The sequence below is a fragment of the Acinonyx jubatus genome, chromosome C2 (assembly GCF_027475565.1).
Source record: "Acinonyx jubatus isolate Ajub_Pintada_27869175 chromosome C2, VMU_Ajub_asm_v1.0, whole genome shotgun sequence".
NCBI classification, from domain to species: domain Eukaryota; kingdom Metazoa; phylum Chordata; class Mammalia; order Carnivora; family Felidae; genus Acinonyx; species Acinonyx jubatus.
Window position 1 is genome coordinate 54,450,083 of NC_069384.1, and position 19,660 is coordinate 54,469,742.

At 38.0% G+C, this 19,660-nt stretch overlaps 1 protein-coding gene across 1 annotated transcript in view; it reads right to left on the reverse strand.

Moving 5' to 3' along the window:
• The window catches only part of MYH15 (myosin heavy chain 15), a 147,284-nt gene that overhangs the window by 72,151 nt on the left and 55,473 nt on the right, over positions 1-19,660 (reverse strand). The window contains exons 17-25 of the mRNA XM_053220806.1: positions 19,549-19,616; positions 18,633-18,720; positions 15,668-15,785; positions 14,641-14,764; positions 10,893-11,029; positions 7,192-7,447; positions 3,817-4,059; positions 2,600-2,776; positions 751-896 (exon numbers count right to left, since the gene is read on the reverse strand). Of these exons, the coding sequence (XP_053076781.1) occupies positions 751-896; positions 2,600-2,776; positions 3,817-4,059; positions 7,192-7,447; positions 10,893-11,029; positions 14,641-14,764; positions 15,668-15,785; positions 18,633-18,720; positions 19,549-19,616 (1,357 nt within the window). The remainder of the gene's footprint in view (positions 1-750; positions 897-2,599; positions 2,777-3,816; positions 4,060-7,191; positions 7,448-10,892; positions 11,030-14,640; positions 14,765-15,667; positions 15,786-18,632; positions 18,721-19,548; positions 19,617-19,660) is intronic.

Genomic DNA, 19,660 nt, shown 5'->3' on the forward strand with positions numbered 1-19,660 from the left:
TACCCTGGCCTTACCTCACTCTTGGGCCTCACTGTTTCTCTCTATTTTATCTTTTCGCAATAACTTGAAAATCCCTAATGGTGAGAAGAAAGTCTAGCTCAGCAGGGGATGACAAGAGACAAGATGAGAAAGTCCATTTCACTAAGCAGTAAAACTAAACTGAGAAGCCACCTTGAGTTCATTTGAGCTGAAAGTCTTGCTAATTTTGATTGTTATGTTTTGCTTTCGATTTTAAGGTTTAATATTTAGATTGTAAATTACTTGATAGAAAAGCTATATACATATTAATGAAGTTATATCTGGCAAACTTTTTTCAAAGAGATCAATGGCTATATTGAACTTCATATTAAAGGGTTTGGGGTTTTTGGTTTAGTTTAGTTTTTTTTGTTTGTTTGTTTTACTTTTTATGCCATTGGTCTCATCATGAGTAAAAGAAGGGAGCCATTTTTATTTTTGGACTTGTAGCCTCAAATTTCAATAATTCACAAGTCATAGGTTTTACACCTTTCTTTCCAATCTGCTAGTCAGATGCTTCCTCAGTCATATTCTTCTAGATTATGCATTTACTCTCTTTTTACAACCATATAATAAAGTCCAGCAAAAAAAAAAATTCATTTCCTAGGCTTGTTATCTTCCCAGTCAGGTGTTGAGACATCTGGCCCTGGAGTCATGAGGATAAGTGCCATGAGAAAGCTATTCCTTCCAATATAAGGTCTCCCCGAATCTCGCGTCCACAGCGAGGTGACTTACTTCCTCAGCTTTTCTGTCAGCTGCAGCTGGCCGCTCTCCAGGTGCTCCACACTCATGAGGTTCAGCTTCAGATCGCCCTCTAGTTTGCTCTTTTCCCTTTCACAGTTCATTCTCGCTTTCCTCTCCTGCTCAAGGGCACCCTCAAGCTGACAAAAGGAGTAATTATTTAGCCAAATAAATACGTAAAGTTTACACTTCACTAGATGTGTTCACTAACACTTACCTTCTGGAAAAAAAGAAAAATACATGCACAGATTATGTAAATGATGCCCAGTTATGTAGATATTTAAAAATATATATTGCATGCATCGCTAGGACAACAAAAAATCTAGAAATTACAGTGATGAAAGAAAACTTTAGAGATTAAAGAATATGAGGCTGGGTCTTAAGGAAGGAACCAATAATAAATAACCAGTGAGGCCTTGTTTGATTGTTTCCCACTGATGGGAAGCCCACTTCTTCACACAGCAGCTCATTTCATGGGTGGGTAAGTCCATTTACTCAGGAGTGCTTCTTCATAAGAAGCCAAAAATGTTCTCAGTAAATTCTTCTCATGAGTCTAAACTCTGCTCCCTGGAGCAGCACCAAGCAAATATGTCTCCACACGATCATCTATGAATGTTAGGCAGCTCTCCTGAGTCTCCCAACTCAGTATCACAGACCCTTTCAAACACATCTCACATGACATGATTTCTATACCTTCTTTACCACCTCGGTACCCTCTTCTAGTCCATAACATTATGTCATATTCTCGTTTCCCACCAAGGTGGTCAGAACATTCCAGTTTTGTCTGGATTAGTGTTGTCAACAATACCAAGGTTGGTTTAGCAGGAGGCTAGATAACAATTACACTATGTCTATTTGATCATTGATATGATTACTTTTCAGCAGTAGAAGCTATTTCCTGTAACCAGCAAAATATACGAAGTTCAAATGGGAGGAGGTGGGAGAATTTCTGGAAGGAGTATGTAAAAACCTGAAAGTAGATAAACTCCAGGAGAAAACAAGTAATTGTGTGCATGTGTATGAGCGAGAGAGCGCACGCACACACAATAAACCCTTATACTGAGGCTTTGTGAGACACACCAGCAGTGGAAATGGGAAGAGAATTGAAAGAACGAACAGGTAATAGAGGAAATTGATAGAAAAGCATGAGGAAAAAGAAGCAAATAATGCAAATAAAACCAGACCACCCTTGTCAGCAATTTTATAAAGGCTAAGCTTTTGGGACAAATAAGAGAATGAATGCATATGCTATGTCAGTGGGGCAGGGGGCAGGGGGTAGGAGGAATGGTGAGGCAACCATTAAGAGTGGTTTGAAATATCTTCATCTCACAGGGTGTTTGGAGGCAGAACACAGACACCATCTTTAGAATCTCACAAGTATTTTACCAAAGTGTAGGTAGCACACAGCTTGTGATTTACATATCTTTCAATTATAAATAAACCTCAGCACACCACTGGAGACACAACAGGGCCTTGAAACTAATCTTTCAACCTCATGTCAAACAGAGAACCAGCATATCGTCGGGCAAAACACCAGTTTCCGTGGGAGCTATGAGGAAAACTCAGTCACTTACAGGGATAACCTTTTATAATTCATCTCAGTGCTCTCCCACTGCCCAGGGTTGTATGAAGGTTGCATTTAAAAACTGACAGATTACATGCTGGGGCTTCTCTTCTACTGTAGTGGTTCAGTGTACATTAAGAAAAACTAAACCTCTGTTTCCAAATATTAAGGAAACAAGCCATGCCACAAAGTTTTTCCGAAACTGTCAAGTAAATTGAGTAAAACTCAGAGGTTTGTATGCATGTGGGGAGCAAACTAGCTAGATAGTACACTACCTACCTCATCTACTTGCTGTTCCACCTTCACCTTGGCTTTGCTCAGGCTGCTGAGTTTTTCCTCCTCTGTGCGTAGGTCATCCAGGGTCTGCTGATAGGTCTCCTGCATGACCTTGGCCGCTCTGTTAAGTTTGCCGATATCCTCACTTAGAGACTCGACTTCCTCAGTCAGATTCTTGACCTATGGGAAGACAACAATGATAGCAGCATTAGAGTTTCCACTGGGAAGGTGGACATAATGCTAACGGCCATCTTCTCTCTTTTCTAGTATAGTCTCAGGAGGTATCCAATGTCATAAAGAACCAAATTCCCAATATACTGTTAAAAACTCTAAATTCACTTTTTCTTACACACACACACACACACACACACACACACACACACACAGGGAATGAGGTATTCAGGTTAATCAGATATTATCAGGATAGCTCATTTGATGCCATTTTTAGAGTGTCATATTATTATATAACAAGAATACCACTAAAGGTAGTTTTGTGAGTATTCATGGGGCACGTAGGAATCTTGTGGTGTCTCACATCCTGACAGTGGCAATGAAAGAAGCATTCCAGCTGTTGAAATACATAAAAATGGAAGCTGGCTGTATCAGGCCCACGTGCTTTTTATGAAAGGGAACCAATGGCACAAGAGTTGCTATTTAATCATCTGCCAAAATTACAGTGTCATTTTAGAGACCAGTTGTTTATCAGAGGTTTGGTACAGAGTCCTCAGCTAGTTTCAATCCATACACAGATGCACAAGTTAAAACCCTCAACTGAAGCGGACAGCACGTCAAAGTCTTTAACTGGAATTAAAGTGACATCTTCAAGGTCAAAGCTTAAATTAATGGCAGAGCTAGGGGTTCAGACATACCCCTGAGTCACCTTTCAGTTAACGGTATCATGTTAGCTCTCTTCCCCAAAAAGGATACTTAGAGGCCCAATGAAACCCTTCTGCTCTATTAGATTTCAGATGTAATAAGATTGAAACAAGTGAAAATGTATCATTTGGAAAATTAAGTGGGGCTCCATAAGTGTGAATTGGAAATTTGAATGGGGACAGTACAGTTCATCAGATACTTCATTTTATGCCAGTCTGACTCCCACTGCTGCAAAGTTGGAGGCCATCGTGTTAATTAATTTGAGCCGAGCAAGTCTGGTGCCGGAACCCGACAGGGAGTAGGATTGGGGCATCCAGGCCTCCCTAACATTATAGAAAAAGTACCTTGTGCTCTGTAGCACGCTTCTCCTTCTGTGACTTCGCCAATAGTGTTTCCAGGTCATCGATTTCTTTCTTCAACTCGGAACATTCATCTTCGAGCTTCCGCCCCCTGGCAGTCAGCTCGGAATTTATCGCCTCTTCTTCCTCCACCCGCACCGACAGCACCTTGACTCTGGCCTCCAGCTGGATCTTGGATTTAATCAGCGACTCGCACTGCTCTTCAACATTTGCCAGGGTCTCTTGCTCCTGCCATGATGAGGAGAAAATTGTTGCCAACAGCTGGAAATAATTTATCAGCTAGGCGAAAATGCTGCTTAACGCATAGCAAAGAGATAATTGCCTGCCCTGTGACCAGCACTTTCACCCGCCTTTCCTCAGCAGGTGAAATAATATTCCCAGTTCCCTGATCCTATTGTTGAGAAGTGGAGGAGTTGCTGGTGCTTGGAGGTGCTTTTGATCTTTCGGGCCATTCAGTAGATTAGATTACCTCTTCTAAAGCACTTAATAGAATCCTGGTGGCCTAAAGGAGATAACATGCCTCCAAAAATCAGTGGTGTACTGCTTAAATCACAGCTTCTGGAAGCATCCACATGGGCATAGAGTTTGAGGTTGATACCTGCTCAGAATACAGTCTTTTAAGAAAGCAGTGTTCCCTCAGACACTAGAAGATTTACATTATTATAAGTGCCCTGATGCACTTGTTTAATACATATAGGTATCCTCTAACAAGTAGTTGTGTATTTTTTATTTATAGGCTGAATTTAGAATTCATAAATTTTATTTCCAAGTCACTAACTAGATTTCACAATTGCTTCCAGTGAAAATCTTTTCCTCAATGTTCTACCAGAGTAAATTCTAAAAGTCATACATAGCAAGTGTAATTCCTTTTGTTCTTTCAAATGTGTTGTCTCCAATTCTCATGGAGTGACCCATTCTTCCTGTGTTATGGGTCAAGAAAAAAAAAATGAAGGGGTCAATTGTCTTTTTGCTACAAAACTTGTTTTATAACTTTTAACCTCCCTAATTTGTCTCTGTTTGAGGCAAAATAAAACCTTTTCTTTGGGAGCAAGTTCTTAATTGCCATGGTGTCATTGCAACATAACTTCACATACATCTCTGTCTTCCATCTCTAGACCTCATTCATCCTATACAATACACCACTTTGGACAACTTATTAACCATCCATTTGCCTTGCATAAGTTGTTTCATTAACTCAGATCAAGAAAAAAAGACAAAATTCTAGACCATTGGTTTCTGGCTAACTTTTGGTGAGAGAATGGCCATCTGCCCAACAAATGGTGCCCAAAGAGGCACAGATGGGGAAGGCATAGAATAGTAAATCTCCAACATCACTGAGGAGCAAAGAGAAGGGACAAATTAAAAACAAAACAAAAATGTCAAAGCAGGAAGAGTCCATGCAGATCAGAGAAGCTTCCAATGTTTGGGAAATAATGGGAACATTTGATCTTAGTTCATACCAGGTCGACAAGCAGAAAGCTATTCACTCTATTCCATTCGGTATGTGTACTGGATCTGTCATCATCACTGAATGAAGAAGACAGTCCAATCGACCATCATTGATCCCTTCATTAAACATGACGGCAGGATTTGGAGGCCGACTGAGCAATGGTATGTCAGGCTAACAGTAGGAACATCCTCTCCCTGATGGCAGTTCTTCTCTCACATATTCAGGATGTTGATTGGAATGGGTTCACTCACTTCTGCTGGTATTTTGAGAAAGTAAATGATTTTATAAGAATCTTTCTTTCTTTGATCCCTACTGTGTTCAGCTGTGTCCCTTAAAAGTGAATAATAACATATTTCATAGCTCTGTCAACTCTTAAAATCTCAGTTACAATTTGAACTCATCTTAGCCTTCCTGGGTTTTCCCAGGAACTGGCTTGAATGTGTTTCCCATGCTCCCCACACTGATCCTTTATCATGTATCTGAGGCTTTTACCTACCACCCCCTGCATGAGTGGGGTCCATTTCTATCTTCCGTACCAGCCTAGGTAGCACTGGCCATGCTCTCTGTTCATAGGAAGAATGATGAAGACTGGAAGGCCAGATCTCATCCAAAGCTGCCTCTCCCCTGAGCCACACAAAACATGATCTTACAAACTGTAATTTTCACAGTATGAATTTAAAGTAGGTTTGGAGTGGGGCCCAGGAATTTGTATTTCAAACAAGCATCCCAGGTGAGGCTGGAATGCACTAAGGTTCTGGAACTACTGCTATGTTAAATATGTATCAAAAATATAGGTCTGGGTGAAATTCTTATGTAAAATATGGCCTATTGGAACACTGATGAATAGCATAGCCCCAAAATAAAAGAATAACTTGGGTCTGTCTAAAATTACTAAATTTTCCCTACTTTCCACTTAAGTTAAAAAAAGCAGGAAAAAAAGTTTTGTAATTGTATTGTACGAATTGTATTATAAATTGTATATAATTGTAGTGGAACCTGGTATCTTTTAACTTAGCACTGTGCTAAGTGGGGTGGAAAATATAATAAAGGTGGATAAAATCTCATCCCTGCCTTTGGTATGTTTGAGGAAAACAGCAGTCCCAGTGGCCAGAGAAGAGGAATGTGAAAGGCAGCGAGTAAGGGCACACTGGCATCAGATTGGAGATGTAGGCTCAAAGGAGTCTGGAGTCTACAACACACATCTTGCAGGATCCGAAGCTTATTCATCAGAAAAGCAACATATTGTTTGTTTAAGACAGAGCTACGGTTCTCAATCCTAACTGGATATCAGAATCACCCATATAGATTATTTGGACTCATGCAGGGCCTGCTTAATCAAAATATCTGAGAGTGGGGTCTAGGCATCTTTCTTTTTATTTTTTTAATGCTCCACCAATAAGTTTGATGCAAAGCCAATGTCGAGAGCTGATGTTTTTAAGAATTGGACTGATGAGTAAAGTTGATTTAGACTGGGGAAGGGGAAGTAAAGAGACCAAAATCAGGAAAACCGATTAGAAACATACTGCAATAATCCTGAAGATCTCAGTAAAGCTTTTCTTGGGATCTACTAAATCCTGTCTTTTGATTTGCTAATGGAGCAAATTTGATTTGTATGGACCTCATACAAAACTTAAATTAAGACCCAGAGCTTCCTGGCTCCTGTGATAGATTATGGTGCTTTAATGTAGTTAAAACCCATCTAATAGTTTGTCCCCTTTTCAAAGACATCCTGCCAATGAAATCATTTCACTATGAAACAGGGTGTCTCTTTAAGTATTTCCATTGTGTTTGGTGAAATGCTATAGTATCTGAAAAGCACATGCTTCATTTTTCTCAAGTGAACACTGCCTGCAAAACAAGAGACTCTAATTAAAAACTTGATTTGAAGAACAAATGGTGGGGCCACTCACAGCTTGCAGCTGAAGAAGCAGGTCATTCTTTTCCCTGATGAAGCAGACTTGTTCTGCTTTCAATTCTTCCCTCTCAGATTCTGATTTCTCCAAGGCTTTTTGCAGTTGCACATGCTCTTCCTTCAGAGCAGCTATCTCCTTTCCCATTCCAGCAGATTTAACAAGAGGCTTGATCTTGAAGAAGAGCCTCATCCAGGGCCAGTTCTTCACAGCCATGAACACTCTTATGTTCCACTGGATCAAAAGAAGTGCATCCCTAAATCAAAAGAGAAAGAATAAAAGCAAGTCAACCCAGGCTATATGAGAGTTATTTTCCCAATTAAGATCCTTAAGAAGCATATCTTTTTAGGAGTCATTAAAAATTCTCATTAGTCTTCAAAGCACTTCTACATCTGGGTTCTCATTTGATTCTGGCAAAAGCCTTATGAGGACTTCTGGGGCTAGCAATATTGTGGGCTAGGTGTCCCCCAAATACTCCCATTACATCCTTTCAATGAGTACTGAGCCTAAAGGAGGAAAGAAAGAAAGAGGGATCAAAAAAACCTTAACAAAAAGTGAATGTGTGTATACCTTGGCCATCTTCATGGAATGAGGGATCCAGTTTTGATATTGTAGGGATTTATGTTTTTATACCCATATGGATAAAGAGACAGGCTGAGACTTTCAACGAATGTCACCCTTAATGAAAAGAAAAATTTAAAAATTCACCACTGGCACAAAGTGATGTCAAAGAGAAATACATCTGATTTGCTATGGGCTCAGGATGAAGAAAAAATTCTACTCTGGGAATTTTTTTTAAGTTTATTTTCATTTATTTTGAAAGAGAGAGAGAGAGCAGGGGAAGGGGAAGAGAGAGAGGGAGACAATACCAAGCAGTCTCCATGCTGTCAGCGTGGAGCCCAATGGAGGGCTCGAACTTATGGAACAGTGAGATCACGACATGAGTCAAAACCAAGAGTTGAACACTTAACCAACAAACCACCCAGGCACTCTGAAATGTACTTTTTTTTTTTAAAGAAACTCATCTAAACTGACTCAAGAAGATAGAAAATCTCAATGACCTATGTTGTTAAATAAATGGAATCAAAATTATAAAAATATATCAAAAAAAACCCCATCACCAGATCTACATGGCTTTATAGGCAATTTTACCAACCATTCAGGGAATAGACAATCAAAATAAATTGTTTCATGTTTTACAAAGAGGAAACATTCTCTACTTGTTTTACACGGTTAAGGTAATCTTGATCCAAAGTCAGATAACACAGAGGAGAAAATAAAATTACAGACCAAACTTATTCATGAACATTGTTGCAAAAATCTTTATGATTATACTACAACCAAACCCATCAATATATGAAAAAGGTATTTCAAAAATAAAGTCCTTTTAACATTTAAAAAATCTATTAATATAATTTAATACACTTATAGGTTAATGGACAAAAAAACCATGGGATTATTTCATTAGATACAGAAAAAATTTAACCATTTTACTGTTGAAATCACTTAATGAAATAGGATGGAATGAATGTCCTCCACACAATATATCATACCTACAAAAAGAAAAAATCTACAGTAAACATCATCTTAAAAGGGAAATGATAGCTTTCCCCAAAGCAAGAAATATGACAAAGATTGGTAAAAGTTTTGAAGTCCAAAATACTGCAAGTTAGTAGAAATACAGAGCAATGAGACTTTCATACACTTCTGGTGAAGAGTAAATTGGAAAGCATTTTGACAATATCTCATGAAGATGGAGTTGTGTGTAAGCTAAAGTCTAATAATTCATACCCTAGAGAAAGCTATTCAAAGTGTGAACTTCACCAGCTGCTATCAACAAACTCTCACTGCATGAACCAGCATTTTGAGTAATACTGCACTCAAGAAACTCTTGCATACATGCAGGAGCAGATATTTATAAAAACGACACTACAGAGCAGTTCCTAATAGCAAAAATTATAAATGAGTTAAATTTACTTGGGCTAGAAAATGGATAAATAAATCATGATATATTTGTACAATGGAATACTATAGAGCATTTAAACTCCATAGTCTAGCACTAGATTTATAAATATTAATAAATTTCAGGGGTGCCTGGGTGACTCGCTCAGTTGGTTAAGTGTCTGAATCTTGGTTTCGACTCAGGTCAGATCTCATGGTCCTGAGATTGAGCCCTGAGTTATGCTCTGGTGGGCATGGAGCCTGCTTGATTCTCTCTCTCTCCCTCTTTCTTGGCCCACCCCTGCTCATGCTTGTGCACACTCTCATAAATAAATAAATAAAGTTTCAAAAATAGTTCTGAATATAAAGAACAAATTTAAGGATAATATATGGAATATTATTTATGTGAATACTGAAAACATGTAAAATCATAATTTTTTAAGGATATCTATATATCCCCGTAGGATTTGGATCAAGGCAGAAATCCACAAGGGGTTTCAACTGTATCTGTTAATTTATTTTTTTTAATGTTTTGAGCAACTATAGAAAAATAGGTTAAAGATATGAAAACATACCTTTATATATTTTATATATTAAACATTAATGAAACATGGAATGATAAAACAAATTCAGGATCTGGGAAACTAGGTATAGGACCTCGATCAAGGGAGAAATACACAAGGGGTTTTAATTTTGTAAATATTTTAATTGTGAGCAATTATAGATGAAATGTTAGGAATTGAAATACTTTGATGATAAGCTCCATGAGTATGCATTAGAATATTTTCTGTATTTTTTGTGTATTTGAAACATTTTATAATAATTTTTTAAAAGCCATCCAATGATTTAGAAGGAATGAATAGTAAAGACCTCATTTTATAGATGAAGGAAGTAAACTATATAGAAATTAAGAGTTTTACCCATGTTCACAAAACTACTCCTAGAAGCCATGTCTTCTAATCCCCAAACTCCCATACCATACCAAGCACTGAGTCACAAAAGACTCTGAGGAGAGGTCTCTCTAATATCTTTGGTATCACCATGTAATGATATTTTTCTTCTTAGGAAAAACAGAAGGAATTAATACACTGACAATTAAACAAGTTATACCAAGACCTGTGGACCTGTCTTCAGAAGGTAAACTACACCATGGAAAAAATAAATGCAACAATTGCAGAATCTGTTTTTCAGAATCCCTTTGTTTGGAGATTTTACAAGCTTGCTTTCCATGGTTCTATTAGACAAAACCTATACCTTAGTGTCCAAATGTGATAAATGTCCCTAGTGAGGCTGCTTGAAATGAAGTAACAGAGTTAGGATTACATATCACCAACAGCCATAGTTTCTGACCCAGGGGAGGTTGGAAAGGGGTCAGGACACCTCCCCACTCTGCAGCAAACTTCCTGAGAGTTGACTGTGGGAGGCATGCAAACTTTTCCAGGTCTGCTTCTATTACGAAATGCAAGTCACACCATCCTCAGAGATCCAGACTTCCTTGACTATAAAGAATCCCTCCAAAGGGAAGGCTGGAAACAATACAAGAAATACCTGAATTATGTTTATACTTGGTTGGATAAGGCAATAAAAGCCCTTTGTGCTCTGTTTGGTGTTCCATGATTTAAAATTTTTAAGTGATGTCCCCACATAAGCAGAGGTTGCAGTTCTTTACCTTGACCTATTATAAGACAATGAGATAAGGTCACATTGATTTAGGTACACCACTACTCTAGCAGTGGGGGTGAAGGGTAGTGATATCATACCTCTCTTCCAGAATCCTCTGGTACTTGATTCGCATCAGTTTGCCGCGTACTTTGGCTTGGAACATTGTGAAGACTTTAGAAAGTCTCTCATCTCTCATTGCTTCCAGTTGTTCCAGAAAACCAGCTTTTAAAAACACCTAAAAGAAATAAGTCAGATATTATTTCCACTCACAATGGGTATTTATTAAATGTCTAATGAATGACTGTGTAAACTAATATACTCATTGATTAGTTGTATTTCTTGTCAAGTTTTACTCAGTGGGTAAAATGCACATTCTAGAAAGTTTGATTTTATAAATTCAAAGTTTGCAAAAAATATTTTATTTAATCTTGTGGTTATTTTGGTTCCTTAAGAATATGGACTATTCTTGGGGTGCCTGGGTGGCTCAATCAGTTAAACATCTGACTCTCAGCTTCGGCTCAGGTCATGATCTCACAACTTCATGGGTTTGAGCCCCATCAGGCTCTGCAGTGCAGAGCCTGCTTGGGATTCTCTCTCTCTCTCTCTCTCTCTCTCTCTCTCTCTCTCTCTCTCTGCCCCTCTCTAATTCACTGTCTCTCAAAAATAAATAAACAAACTTAAAGTAAAAAGAACATAGACTATTCTCCTTATCTGTTAATAATGTGTAGGTTGTCAAGGGAACCTGGTTTAAGTTTTAAGTTAGACTCAGCCAGGCAGTGTTCAGAAGTGCCAGGCAGGGGTCTGGAAACTTTTCTGTAAAAGGCCAGATAGAAAATATTTTGGACTTTATAGATCACATAGAATTTTCATAGATCTAAAGAATCTTCTTCATCTCCTCCTCCTCCTCTTCTTCCTTCCTTCCTCACCTCTTACTCTGCCCCCTTCTTTTTAAAAAACAACCATTTAAAAATGTCAAACCATTTTTAATTAATTTATTATTTTTATTTTTTAATTTACATCCAAGTTAGTTAGCATACAATGCAGTGCAACAATGACTTCAGGATAGATTCCTTAATGCCCCTTACCCATTTAGCCCATCCCCCCCCCACAACCCCTTCAGCAACCTTCTGTTTGCTCTCTTTTAAGAGTCTTTTATGTTTTATCACCCTCCTTGTTTTTATATTGTTTTTGCCTCCCTTCCTTTCTGTTCCTCTGTTTGTATCTTAAATTCTTCATATGAGTGAAGTCATGTGATATTTGTCTTTCTCTGACTAATTTCACTTAGCATAATACCTTCCAGTTCCATCTACATAGTCGCAAACAGCAAGATTTCATTCTTTTTGATTGCCAGGTAATATTCCATTGTATCCCATTTGGGCTCTTTCCATACTTTGGCTATTGTCAATAGCACTGCTGTAAACATTGGGGTGCATGTGCCCCTTCAAAACAGCACACCTGTATCCCTTGGATAAATACCTGGTAGTGCAATTGCTGGTCATAGGGTAGTTCTATTTTTAATTTTTGGAGGAACCTCCATACTGTTTTCCAGAGTGGCTGCACCAGTTTGCATTCCCATCAGCAGTGCAAAAGAGATCCTCTTTCTCCACATGCTTGCCAACATCGGTTGTTGCCTGAGTTGTTAATGTTAGCCATTCTGACAGGTGTCAGGTGGTATCTCATTGTGGTTTTGGTTTGTATTTCCCTGATGATGAGTGATGTTGAGCATTTTTTCATGGGTCAGTTGGCCATCTGGATGTCTTCTTTGGAGAAGTGTCTATTCAGGTCTTTTGCCTATTTCTTCATTGGATTATTTGTTTTTTTGGGTGTTGAGTTTGATAAGTTCTTTATAGATTTTGTTTGCTAACCCTTTATCTGATATGTCATTTGCAAATATGTTCTCCCATTCTGTTGGTTGCCTTTTAGTTTTGCTGATTGTTTTATTCACTGTGCAGAAGCTTTTTATTTTGATGAGATCCCAACAGTTCATTTTTGCTTTTGTTTCCTTTGCCTCCAGAGATGTGTTGAGTAAGAAGTTGCTGCAGCCGAGATCAAAGAGGTTTTTGCCTGCTTTCTCCTCGAGGATTTTGATGGATTCCTGTTTTACATTTAGGTCTTTCATCCTTTTTGAGTTTATTTTTGTGTATGGTGTAAGAAAATGATCCAGGTTCATTTTTCTGCATGTTGTTGTCCAGTTTTCCCAGCACCATTTGCTGAAGAGACTGTCTTTATTCCATTGGATATTTTACTTTCCTGCTTTGTCAAAGATTAGCTGGCCGTATGTTTGTGGGTCCATTTCTGGGTTCTCTGTTCTGTTCCATTGATCTGAGTGTCTGTTTTTGTGTCAGTACCATACTGTCTTGATGATTACAGCTTTGTAATACAGCTTGAAGTCTGGAATTGTGATGCCTCCAGCTTTGGTTTTCTTTTTCAAGATTACTTTGGCTATTCAGGGTCTTTTCTGGTTCCATACAAATTTTAGGATTGTTTGTTCTAGCTCTGTCAAGAATGCTGGTGTTATTTTGATAGGGATTGCTCAAACCATTTTAACATATAAAAAATGGTCCATGTAGATGGACCTTACACCAAAGTTTTTGATATCTGCTCCAGAGAATTCACTTTGTCTTCGATATTAATGAGTCCACATACACTTTTTCAAGAATTATTAGTAATGGCCAAGATGAGGTGAGTGAGGTGTCAGGCACAATTTTAAGGAAGCTCTCACTTTTAAGGTTGTATAAGTCAGTACTTACATAACCTTAATAGTGAGTGCTTCTCAAATTTTGTGCTTTAGGAGGCTCTTTTTACTCATGCTAGTCCTAGTCCAGATGAGTAGTATACAGCAAAAATAACTAAGCACACAAGGAAGCAAGAGGCCAGTAGTAGAAATCAGCAGAAACAACGAACACCAGAAACAGACTCTCAAGAACTCAAAAGATGGGAGTCGACTAACATTTTATAATCATGTCCTAATGGAGTTCTTTTTCTGTGAGCTCTTTACCCTAGACCTTCCAATTCTCCTTCTAACAATTTGGTCCTTCTATGGATGTCATTAGGAACAACTTGATGTTGACCATCAACTAAAACCAAATCTATTAGAAGTTTCCCATAATATGTGGATTATTCCAAAATCATCTAACATGAGACAGAATTTAGCAAACTACATTTAAGGGACTTAATTTTGGATTAATTTTTTTTAGATAGTGGGGTTGATCTTAACATTATTTTATTTTATTTTTTTAGAGAGGGAGAGAAAGTGAGTTGTGGAGGGGTAGAGAGAGAGAGAGGGAGAGGGAGATTCTTAAGCAGGCTCCACACTCAGCACAGAGCCCAGCGTGGGGCTCCATCTCACAATCCTGAGACCAAGACCTGAGCCGAAATCAAGAGTCAAACGCTTAGCTGACTGAACCACCCAGGGACTTAAACATTTTTAATTACTCATGTAGTCTCCTAGAATTAATTTCCTAAAAGAGTACTCGTGAATAAACCAATTCACACACATACAAGCAGTTCATTCCAATAAGCTGATTTACCTTCTTCTAGCTCTGATGTCGATGCACATTTTCTAGCACAGCAAGGTTAATTCAATATTTTATATCTTGGCCCAAACTTACTTAAATGAATAATTATAAAAATGCAAATGTACTCAAGACTGAGGTTTAAGAAACATTGAGTTTTCTCCCAAATAGCGTTGAAGTTTCCACTTTCAACCAAGCTCTATTTGTGTTATTTGCGGTCACAAGAACTGTAGAATGCCTTATCATTGCACTTTCATGGGTATTTTATTTTAAGATACACACTCTTTCCTCCCACTCTTCTCCAAATGCATTCTTCCTAGTTTTCTGTTACCTTAGTGATTCCAAAGCGATACTGGATATGGTCTATCTCCAATGAGCCAAGTAATTCTTCAGCGGCTTTTCTGCTGCTCACAAACCTACTCTTTGGAAAGGCCCTGGGGTTCAGGATGCAGTACCTAATTTAAAATAGATAAAGAATAAGTCCTGGGATCAGAGAGGTCATATGATTCAAACGAAGAATAATTTGGACAAGTGAGGTAAAGAAGGTACAGACTTGTACCTCTCCTATCAATATGTTCAATTTTTGCAAAACTCTTGGAAAAAATAATGAGGATACAAGCAATAAAACCTTACTTTGGCATAATAGTGTGTATTTTTATAGTACTTTAGAGCAACATCATTTGATTCTCTGCTCAGTTACAGACAGAAGGAGAGATTGAGAGTCAAAGGGAGAGAAAGAGCCAGGCTTAAGTATCTCTATTGTACAGGTAAGAAAACTGAAAAGCAGAGACATTAAATGTCTCTTCCAAGATTTCTTCACCCTAATGGTGAGCTGGCAGAGAACTAGAAATATGCCTCTTAATTCTGAGACAGGTACTCTTTCTACTCTACCATACTTGGCTCAAATTTGCTTGATGACCTATAATTTACACTTTCGGAATTCAGGAAATAGAAAGCAAAAATGCCTCTCCTGCAGCCTGCCACACACCCTGCTGGCTTCCTTTCTTTCACAGGCTTGCTAGTAAAGCAACAGCCTACTTGGAAGGCAGCTACGATTAAGTACATACAACATTTCAGAAATTCAATTCAGCCTCCATGTCTTTCTTCTGTATATATTTCTTCTATATGTAGGTCTATTATCCGTTAATAGAGATTTAAGGATATTACAGCTACATGGATGTTGGATTTAAGGGGAAGTAATAATGGAACTCTGTCGTCATATATCTCACCACCACCACAACACATCGATCTGTAGTCTGGAGGACATCAACCAAACAAACAATGCATGCCTAAACACTCAGAAAGAGAGGAAAGCAGAATGCCTTAGGTTCCTTGGGTCCTAGGATGTATATGTTTACCTTTGTTTAAAATCAGCATACAACAGTTGGTTCGGAAAACCTTCACAGCATATCCTGATCCCTTCTAAGACACCATTACAACGCAGCTGCTGCAGAACCAAGTAAGGGTCCAATACACCTGAAGAAGAAGGGCCGCGCTTAGTCTGTGTCCAAAAAAGATTGTTACTCAAGATTTTGTCCTAATTGCTGCATCTTGAGATTTTAAAAATGTTTGAATTTTGTGCTCTTCACAAAATAGGTAGTAGGCATTCACTCACTCCCCAGCCTGAGGACACTCACAGTACCCATCCTTTCATGCAAGAGTGTCCAAATAGGATTTACTCCAAATAGGATTTACTCAAAATTCCTTTAACACAGAATGAACCTTTTAACTCACAGTTTGTCAAGTTTTATAAGCAAATACACCTAGAAGGCAAAAAAGAATACATTTTTGCTAGAATTGTAAATAGCTGGCATTATATCCATTCTCTGGCCAGAACCAGCCAGAAAGGAGCATAAGAACACAAAAGGCAACTGCCACCTCCAAGTAGGAAGGAAAAGGGATTACAAGAAGGGGGAATACAAAGAGAGGAGAAGATGAGCACAGCCACAAAATTGTTTACTATTTACGAAAGACTTGAGCACATGCCAGCCTACATTCTCTCCTCACTATCTTGAGAGCACCTAAGTTTTATTCTATAGCATAAGCATCTTCCTATCACTTCCATGTTTATCAGATGAAACCCTACTAGAGCTGCAGCAGCAATCTCTGAGAGAAGCCTTAGATAAACCTTCCAAGGAGCCTTCCAAGGAGTCTTCAGGAAGAAGCCAAGTAGTGTTCCTCTTAACACAAAGGGCTATGAAAGTAAATGGAAATCAGATGATTCTCTGTTTATGTCCAAAGTCACAGAAATAAACTCTAAGCCATATATTCATCTTCCTGTACTCTAATTCCTTTCATAGATAGAAACAGATGATCTGTAAGAAGGGGAACAAGTGGACCTCTATGACCCCAAAAGGTCAGTCACACTATTCTCTTTAAGCACATATGAAAAACTGTCTTGATTAGATCACAAAGCTTTTCTTATGACTTTGTCTTATAACTTAAAAAAAACAGAAAATAACTGCTAAAATCAGAGCTGACTCTATGGGAGACAACTCTAATAGGTAACAGAATTGCTCCAAAATAGAGGCAGCTAATTAGATTTCTTGCCAAATGGAAGCAGTGTCCCTAGATGCATTCAGAAACCCAGCTGATAAGAAACAATGAGACAAAAACATACAGAGTCAATGAACATGAAGTGTTTGTGTTGCAAAAACCCAAACTGCAGTATCATTGTTTAGTATCACAGTTTCCCAAAATAGGTCACAGGCTGTCAAGATTAGGGTCTTAATTACAGGAGGTTAATAAAAATGCAAGATACTACAGAACCTCAGAAATTAGAATCAGCAGCATCTGGCTGGCTACATATTCCAAAGGTGATTACTGCTGTAATCACACATATAACTTTGAGCTGACACACTTATAAGTGTGTATCACACATATAACTTTGAGCTGACAGCCTCTGACCAAGTTATATAGGAGCCTGTAATTCCAAAAAGAAGTCTGAGAATCTTCAAACCCATTATTTAAGGAAAGCAATCCATGTAGTTAATAATGGTAAAAACTTTGTTTGGGCAATTAAATACACAAACAAATAATTTACCACCACCCACCTACTGCTGTCCTTTCATCAAAAAGCATCCACTACAATTACCAAGATACGGAAACAACCTAAGTGTTCAGAGATGAAAGAATGGATAAAGAAGGTGAGGGGTGTGTGTGTGTGTGTGTGTGTGTGCGCGTGCGTGCATACATACATATATACATGTATACACAATGGAGTATTATTCAGCCATAAAAAAGGAGAAAGTCCTGCCATATGCAACAACATGGAAGGACACTGAAGGCATTATACTAAGTGAAATAAGTCAGGCAAAGAAATATAAATACTGTGTGATCTCACTTATATGTGAAATCTAAAAGCAAACAAACCCAAACTCATAGGAAAAGAGATTAGATGGGTGGTTGCCAGAAACAGGGGGTGGGTGAGGAAGGGGAAATTGGACGAAGGTGGTCATAAGGCACTAACTTCCAGTCATAAGATAAATAAGTACTAGGGATGTAACATACAACATGATGAATACAATTAACACTGCTATATGGTATATTTGAAAAGTTAAGTGTCAAAAGAGTAAAGTTAACAGAATCAATTCTAAGAATTTTTATCACAAGGAAAAAAATATCTATATGAGGTGACGAATGTTAACTAAACTTGGTAATCATTTCACAATATATGTAAGCCAAATCATTGTGCTGTACACCTTAAATTTATACTGTAGTGCTATATGTCAATTATATCTCAATAAAACTGGGGTGGGGGAAGAAACATTAAAAAAAAAACTGCCCATGCCTCAGAAGACATAGCTAAAGAGATGGGTGCTGTAGGGAGAAGGAAGATATTAGTATTGGCGAGGAAGACTGGAGGGAGTTCTTAACAATTAGAAATGGATTTAGGAACTGTCTTTATGGTCAATTTAGATAATTCAGATCAAATAATCTCCTTTATGCCTAAATATCTACCTTAATTCCTCCAGTGATTATCTAATTCCTTTTATTATACTTTGCCCTCATAGACAATGGCATAGAAGCTCATCCAGGTTTTAGTGTGAAATTCAAGGAGGAATTTCAACGCTAATATCAAGCATTCTAATGTTACCCAGTTGGGTCGGATTCGTGAAATCCTTCTGTATGTCCACTTGAATCTCAATTCAAAAGCAATCTTAAGGAAGTTCTGAAGACCTCACTTTTAACTTACTTTCATTTTTCTATCAGAAATCTACTCTTATATAAAAGGGACCAGTAATTTTTTTAAAAAAAGACATTCAACATAGCTTGAATCAAATGTATTCCCCAGTACGGATTACAAAGAAGTCTAGTTCTTACCTGGCATTTTGTTCACATTGGGATTTATGCATCTCACAAAATGAGGTGCTGTTGATTTCAGCTTAGTCATCAATTTATTTAGGTTTTCCTTAAATAGAGACCATAACAAACACAAAATCACTTTGCAAATCACTAAAAACACCAATCTACCTCACAACTGTCTCCATCAACTTAATCGTAAAGCCAAGATGCATATCAACAATAAAATAATGAATTCAACATTTTCCCTGCTTACCAAACCATACATTATTTCTTTCCTATGACAAGCCAATATTTATCTGACAGATACAGTTCTGTTGTGAATCAGATCCACCTGTTTTGAATTTGATAGCAATAATTTATGACTGGGCAATAAAATGACCTGAACACATAAACTGTTTTTCAAGTTTTCGGTATGCAAATTCTTCTTAGGTCAGATTCTCTGGAAGTAGAATCTGAGTTGGGGATTCTGGTTTGAGGGGTTTATTTGAGAACTAGGGTAGGATAGGGGAAGAAAAAAAGCAATGATATGGATTCAAAGTCGAAAGTGATCCCTGAATGAGCTCTGAGCATAAATGCACCAATTGTACCACACTCAGTCCCTACCTTGAGGCAAGAAAGGGGCCAGAGTCTACAGGGGTGAGTAAGGACATAGCTTAGCTTCTCATTTGACAGTGGCAATCCTGGCACCTGTGAGTTGTTATGAGCTGACATTCTTATCAGCTGGAAGATGGGTGCAGGGCTGATAAAGGGGACCTAGGTGGGGCACCAACAGTGTCCATGGAAAAACCATTTATATCAAGATAGACTTCAACTTTTCCAACTCGGCTAACTTCAAATGCTTTGCCCTCATTTGAAGATGTGAAATTTCAAATAAATAATAATATATGCGGATTGTGAAGTAGTTAATATATGAATAGATGCAATTAAAAATTACTTTATGCAGAGATGCAGCCATTTGGAATGAAACTCCTTTCTTGCGTTTCTTCTCCCCAAACTGTAGAGCTAAAAAAAGAAGAAAGCATTTAAAAAGCTCTTTTCTTGTCACA